Genomic DNA, 8279 nt, shown 5'->3' on the forward strand with positions numbered 1-8279 from the left:
TTCAAAAATGTGTTAACTAATTAATTAGTATAGTCAACCTTTATAAACTATAAACTAATACTTTATAAATTAATATCTCAATAAAATTAATAACGTGTTCACATTCAACTTAAAAGGTTAGTGGAAATCAACACTCGATAAAATAATAACCTATTAAATTAATAAAATATCTTAGTTCTAACATTATTAATTTATAAAGATTTACTCGAAGAGATCGAGTATTTATAGAAGCTTTTGTGATCCTTAAATTAGAGGCGTAGAATTCGAATTCAGATATTCCTTCCTTAGGGGCAAAAATAGATTCTTTTAATATTTAAACCATTTATTTAATAATTTAACATATGGTATTTCAATTAAAAAACAATTATAATTGTTCAGCCTGTCACATACAATTATGCATACTTTCGGACCTTGAAAAGTTGAATGGTGGATTATTAGTTGATACGAACACCGGTCTGAATATATATATATATATATATATATCACCTACTTTTACTGGTTTTTAAAAATAATAGAATGTCTCAGTATATGCCTAGCTAGCTCCCAATATAAACTTATTTAATCTAAGTAAGTTTCAAATACCAGTTTTAAATTTATTTCTTTACTAATTTGTACATAAAAGTCTTGATCGCACTATGACACATACGATAGATAAACTATCGTAGTATAATTCAGTTAGATATGTACTATTTTAAATAATATAGAAAGCTGCCGTAAATAGTTTCTTCGTCAAAACATCTGTTAGAAAAACTAGATAGTCCATTTTTAGGGACCGCTAGTATCAGTTAAAAATCTTTCGTTAAACAGACGGATCTGGATTAAATATGTTGGAATCATGTTAATGTGACCGTCACTAATTGTTTACTTTTAAAGATATAGTATATGGTTTCTCATTAGGTGATTGTAATTAAGAGGACTAACGATGCACACATTAAACACCAAAGGGGTTGAATGTGTAAATATTCTCATTATAAATATAGAGTCATAAACCCTAAGTTAATTAAGGTTAATCTTTTCACTAATTCTCCCCTAAAATTCGGGTGTCTCTTCTCACTAAATTTGTGCATCAAGTTACAGCCGAATTACAAATCCCATTATAACTCAATCATCTTGTTTTAGGAACCCGAAATTAATGACAACTATGTTTTAATGCCTTTACAGGTTCTACGAGATCATCTGGTGAATATTATCACTTGAACTGAATCATATTTATTCTAACAAAATATGGTTGTCGGTAAATATGAAAGTTTTAGTTGTGTGTTTATATAAAAATCTCATTTACCATAATTCAAGATTTGTACGTTAACCATCATCGACTAGGTATTGTTAAAATATATTCCTATATTTGTAGCGGTGAATTATGTGAAAGTTTTTCAAAAATCCTGAGTTACATTCCATACATATGTGTAATTTAAGGGTAGGATTCAAATAGGTACTGTTAAAAAATAAAAAGGCCTGAGTGTTCATTCTATTCGGCCTTATATGACATCCTTTGTACTCTAATAGTTTTTTTTCCATGTTTTTTATAAATGTCTGTGGATGTATGTGTATAACTTTAAAAAAGGAAATTAGTTATGAGAAAGTAATGAGGTTCATTATAGTGGCACGTGTTCCAATAGAAATATGTTAACGTAACAATAACGGGAGGTTACTGACAATCTCCATTGGGAGCCCTATAAGTGCTTCAGTATCTGACGTTCACCTCGTATGATATGTTTCGTTTGCACTCTATATTATTATTTTTTTCTATATATTGTATATGATCCTCATGAGTCACAAGTTATACCTCAATTCCTTTGAAACACAATTTGTGTTATCTTCATAATATGATTGATAATGCTTTAATCAAAAGAAAATGATATATTCACTTAATTAATTTTTTTAACTATATGATTATAACATGTGACAAAATTAAAAGTTGAGATAGAAAAAAAAAGTTAGTAAAATACACATATAATAATTTGAAAGTGTTAGAATGATTATATATGGGGTTGTTCCCCATCTAAGCTTAGATGAATGATTATATTTTTATATGAGGGGTTCCCCATCTAAGCTTAGATGGGAAACAACCCCATGCTCACTTCCCCATATATATATATATATATATACTAAAAAGTAAACTTGGAATGTGAGGGGGTACGTGTTACTGTAGCTAAAAGTACACCCTCTTTAGCATAAGGTACAACCATCTAAAGCATCCAACATAATTAACGGACTTAACGACTGTTAAGTGTTAACTAATGGTACTTACAAAAGAGTATTTAACGGAGTTTGTTTTGAAGTATAAGGTACAACCCACTAAAGCATCCAAAATAGTTAAAGGACTTAATGATTGTTAAGTGTTGCTTAGCTAACTAACGATAGTTACAAAATGGTATTTAACGGATTTTGTTTTGAAGTTTACATTTTTTAACTTTTGTCACCAAAGTTTACCACATAAAGCTTTTCACATCCAAAGTTTATTTTTACGTATTTTTACAACATAAGTTTTACTTTTTAAACTTTTGCCACAAAACTTTTATTTTTTTACAATTTCCCTTTTACGTTTTGCCACATAACTTTTGTTTTTTAAACTTTCGCCAGACAAACTTTGTTTTAAGATATAAATTTCTTAACTTTTGTACTTTTTTCCACATAAATTTGTTTTTTTAAGTCTCGCTATGAGTGTTTTCTTTTATTTGCTTAAACAACATAATTTTTGAATTCTAAATATTATGACCAAAGTTTCATTTTCTTTACTTTTGACCACAACTTTTATTTTCTTAATTTTTGTCACGCAAATTTTGTTTTCTAGCTTAATGTTTTTTATCTTTTATCACCAGAGTTCTTTTTTTTTTTCTCCCGAGGCAACATCCGGATAAAAATACTTGTTTATAAGATTAATCATTTTGACCCGTGTATCCTCTTATTCGGGCTTGGCGGTTAATTTACTAGGGTCACCAAGACGTTAAAGTTAGTCAAATATGATCTAGTGTTGCATATGTCATACATGAACTTCTCTAATTCGGGCTTACACAACTAGTATATGTATTTGTGAGGCCCATATTAACGACCTCATACTCTCATAGTGTGTAATTTGTAAGGATGGGCATGGGACCAGTCCCGGTATCGACGGTACCGGTTCCGAAAAATCCAAAAACGTGGTACCGGTCCCGGTCCCAAATAAGGCGGGATCGGGACGGTACCGAGAAATCCCGTTGTTCGCGGGATTTTCCTGGTCCCGTCCCGGTTCCAATCCCGAAAATCATCATATTTCAATACCGGTCCCGATCTCACGTGGGACTCGGTACCACTTCCCGGTACCGGGATCGAGACGGTATCGGGACGGGACTCGGGACTTGGGATTTTCGGCTCATCCCTAGTAATTTGTGGCAAACTTTCGACAACTCCTTTTGACCTTTGACCAGTAATTTCTGCCAAAATTTTTATGCCAGTAAGTTTCAACAGGCCGGTACAAAATAATAGGCCGGTACAAATAATAGGCTACAATTTATGTTAGCACTAAAAATTTTAATACTGAAAAAATTATATACTTTTTTCATTTTATTTTAAATGTCTTATTTTAATTTCTTTTAAGGGTTTTTTTTTCTTCAGATTTGACTGTAAATATTTTGTTTTCTTATGTAACACTTGATATAATATATATATATATATGATTTAATTTTCTTTTAAATGTTTTTTTATTGATATAGTTTTTCATGAAGTATTATATAATAAAATAAATATATTTTACGGTTAAAGTTCAATACAAAAGAAAAAACTCAAATATTAAAGTTAAACATATAAAATGAAATTGTTTATATAAATATCAAAAGTGGCATTTATTTTGACGTACATAAATATATTTTTGTTTACATTAGTCAAACTTAAACTTAAACATATATAGTGAATGCGAAATAACAGTAGATTACATGAATATATATCAAAAGTGGCATTTATTTTGACATACATAAATATATTATTAATTGTATATTTTGATTTTCGTATGTAAAGAAGGAGTATTGGAAAGGTGTTATTAAGGAAATATGTGAACTTTATAAGAAGGATAGAAATGCATGTTGTTGGGTGCATAGATAAGAGGAATGTAAAAAACATGCATTTAGAAAAGTTAAAGGGAGAAGAATAATCATCTTTAACATTTGATTAGTTCTTTTTTATGTTACATTTTTACAATCACACACACACACCATCACCATTCTCACCTTAAACCGCGCTAAACTTTTTTTTTTCTACCCAAAACCTTCTTTCTCTTCATGACCTTTGGGAAAGATCCCATATTCTTTTTTATATATCTATCCCTTTATGAGATTACATAGAGAGTATATCTAGCTTAGGTAGTTAGGTTAGTTATTTAACAAAAAAAAGATGATATAATGGATAATTAACTCAATGTTACAAGGTTTTATGTTAGAAACAAGGAATATTACTCTCATTTTAATCTTTGTTTTGGAAGCGTTTCTTTAAAATCTATTGCATGATCAACTTTTCGTCCATTTTTTTTCAAGAAAACAATAGTATAATTAATTAGATAGATAAATAGATGATATAGTAACTATAACATGTTGTGAATATGGATCTAGCTAGAACTAAAAGCTATTGTATAATTAATTAGATAGATAAATAGAGGGACATGCATCCTCTTCAGATATATTGCAAGACCCCACAAAAACAAAATCCATGATTCCTTCTCTTCTCTTCTCTTCTTTCATCCCACCTAAAGCTTTCATATTTTGCCTTTGTTCTTTGCAAAGAGTTACCATCTAATCTCTCCCTCTTTTCTTTTACTTTTTTTTTTTTTCTCTCTAATCTCTCTCTCTCTCTCTCTCAAATTCCACCTTTATTCTCCATAGACCTCACCCCTTAAAAGAAGACGATCCCCCCCTTGATCCTCCTTGTGTTCACAAACAACAACTCTCTTTCTCTCCCTACTTGAGTGTTTTTTCAAACCCTAGAAAAAAAAAGTTTAAAAAAATAACAAGTTGGACATAAATCTCTTTCTTATCTTGTTGATCTTTGTTCCAGCATATACACAAACCCTATTCAATTCCTACTATTGTTTTTGATCATACTTAAAAGATTCAAATTATACGTACGTACGTACTATACGTATAGAACGATGGTGTCTGCTTCGGAGTTAAGTCTTGAATGCAAACCCCATAACCATTCCATGCTCTTGAAAACAATTGGTCATGATCAACAACAAATAAGTAACAACAATAATGGACATGATCCAACACAAAAGCTTGAAGAGTTCCTTTCTCGACTCGAAGAAGAAAGACTCAAGATTGATGCTTTCAAACGGGAACTTCCTCTTTGCATGCAACTCCTCACAAATGGTACATATATCATATTATCATCTCTATCTTCATTTTAGTTTCATTTTTGGTTTTAATGCTTATATCTTCAATTCAATGTAATTCTAATGCATATTTATAAACTTGTATTTTTTAATATTTTTGGACATATAGTTTCAAAAAGGTATATCTTGAGTTAATACATGTTATAACTTAAAGACACATGAAATGTGAAATTTATGCTATTCAACCTTTTGATCTTCATTGAGTAATACTTATAAACTAGATCCTAAATTCAAGATGTGTAGGTTATTAGGAAAAGATCTAACCTAAAACTAATAACATGTGATTATCTAATCTTTGTCTTTTGCTTTATAAATATGTGCATATGTAACTTTATATTTTAATAATCTTTCATATCCTAAGATTTTTCTAAAGTAACGCATGATTTAAAACTTGCCTTTGTTCTAATTTTAATTTTAATCAAAACCTAGTTTTATAACTTTGATGATTTTTATGTACAAAAGATCGATTCTACTATGTATAGCTTTATTTGAAATTTACCTTTTTTGTTAGCCATGGAGACATCAAGACAACAATTACAAACATACCGTGTGAATCAAGGTTCTCCGGTACTTGAAGAATTCATACCTATGAAAAATTCAAACGTAGAAGGCCCTGATAAAGCATCACTTTCAAACATCGATAACAAGGCGAATTGGATGACTTCTGTTCAACTATGGAGCCAAGCTAGTTGTACCATCGCCACCACAGCTGCCACCGATAACAATATTCATGCAAAAGCCAGGCAAAATTCAACAATATTGACAACACCAAATGAAACCGATATTAACTTCAACACCAAACAAAGAAATGGTGGAGCATTTCTTCCATTCTCAAAAGAAAGGACCTCATCAAGCCCAAATCAGTCTCTAGGGTTGCCAGAATTAGCACTTTCTTCCGGTGAAAAAGATGTTGATCATGAAGATAACAAGAGTTCTTTAAGGGATAATAATTCTATTAAAGCCAGTATTAACGGTGATGTTAGTGATAATCAAACAACCATCACCACCACCACTGCCACCGGATCCACCACGAGCTCTCAAACTCATAGGAAAACAAGACGGTGCTGGTCCCCGGACCTCCACCGGAGATTTGTTAATGCTCTTCAAATGCTAGGTGGCTCTCAAGGTGAATATATATACAATTAATTTCTAACCATAATTTATAGTAGAATTTGAAAATAATTTTGTACTCGTATAATTTATTATTCAAGTTTTATAGTTTTCCTAAATCATGAATTAATCATTGAATCATAATTTTGGAAACATTATTACAGTTGCAACTCCTAAACAAATCAGAGAGCTCATGAAAGTTGATGGTTTGACCAATGATGAAGTCAAAAGTCATTTACAGGTCTTTCTTCCTCTCTCTCTCTTCCTCTTTACACACACAAATATATACATATGCATACACATGTATCTATATATTTATATAACATGCATGAAGTGTTTGTACGTTAATATTATTCCCATGTGTGTTGTGCAAAACTGACAATGGTATTATGTTGTACGTACAAAGTACAAAGAATTAACAGAAACTTCTTTTTTGTGTTTTTCATGTTTTGTTATTATTACAAAATTTTTGTTACTCATTACATTTTATTTATTTACAATATAGTTATAATTTGTTTAATACTAGACAAGAAATTGTTACCTTTTGATTAATAAATCACTTCACATACTCCTAAGAGCCTAAGACCCTTTAATCTAATTTGTGTTTCTATATATCATTTTACAGAAATATAGACTTCATACAAGAAGACCGAGTCCAAGCCCACAAACTACCGGCAACTCAGCACCACAGTTGGTGGTTCTCGGTGGGATATGGGTCCCACCAGAATATGCCACGGCTACCGGAGCACAAACCCTTTACACCACACACCCCAACGGTGCTCATACAAACCCACATTACTGTACACCACAAGAATATTACTCTAGCGCCGTCTTGCCACCACCGCAGCCCCTTCACCACCACCACCACAACAATGGCAATGGAAATGGAAATGGAAATATACATCACCAACTACACCACCATAATAATCATATATACAAGCCTTCTTCACAAACCACACAGAGCTTGCAAGAGTCCAATGGAAGAGGTGGCACCACCACAACTGGCGGAAACCGGTCAGAGAGTATTGAGGATGGGAAGTCGGAGAGTGGCGGAAGTTGGAAGGCGGAGAGTGGTGGTGAAACAAAGGCATTGATGTTAAGGGAAGAATGTGAAGAAAGCAATGGGAGTGAGATAACACTAAAATTCTAGAGTTGATTATTACTTGTTTAACTAATTAATTATTTAGTACTAGTTTGATTGATTATATTTATATATGTTTCTATAAGATTAATTATTATAATTTTAGATATAGAATGAAGGGGTAAAAATGGCATAATGGCAACTGAAAGTTTGTTTGTTTTTCTTCTAATCACAATTTGTATGTTTTTTTTGGGGATTTCTAATGATAAAAGTACAAAATGTGAAATATTTGGAGTTTTGTACCATATGGCTTTCTTAGGCTTTTGATTGGCCGGTTTTGTAGACTTTTAATTACTTTTTTGTGAATTTTCCAATTAATATTTATAAATAATTGATACTTAATTATTCATCATGTGAATGACAAAGATACATTCATAACCACCTCAATAAGCGGTAGTGGTTAAAATTTTAAAGTATTTATAAAAAAATCTCATATTCGAACTTGTTATGTATAAATTTGGGTTGGATAGGGGAGGGTTTGGCAATGACTATAGGATAACCTTTGATCGTTTTCCTCAACAAAGAAGCACTCTCCCCCCGAGCCAAGTGGAGCATGCATGACTTTTATGTCATAATGAAGTGATACATTGTTGCTCTTGGTTTCAACTTTCAAATAAGTGATCAATGCAACTATCTTACAAGGTTATTGCCTCGATCATGAACGCGAAC

At 31.5% G+C, this 8279-nt stretch overlaps 1 protein-coding gene across 1 annotated transcript; it reads left to right on the forward strand.

The window, feature by feature from the left end:
• Positions 1-4897: 4897 nt before the first annotated feature.
• Positions 4898-7800, forward strand: LOC122600670 (myb family transcription factor EFM). The gene is made up of 4 exons (XM_043773423.1): positions 4898-5336; positions 5871-6485; positions 6634-6710; positions 7095-7800. The coding sequence occupies exons 1-4, from the start codon at positions 5117-5119 to the stop codon at positions 7617-7619; spliced, it is 1437 nt and encodes a 478-aa protein (XP_043629358.1). The 5' UTR covers positions 4898-5116; the 3' UTR covers positions 7620-7800.
• The last annotated feature ends 479 nt before the right edge of the window (positions 7801-8279 follow it).

This window comes from Erigeron canadensis, chromosome 5 (genome assembly GCF_010389155.1).
Source record: "Erigeron canadensis isolate Cc75 chromosome 5, C_canadensis_v1, whole genome shotgun sequence".
Lineage (NCBI taxonomy): Eukaryota > Viridiplantae > Streptophyta > Magnoliopsida > Asterales > Asteraceae > Erigeron > Erigeron canadensis.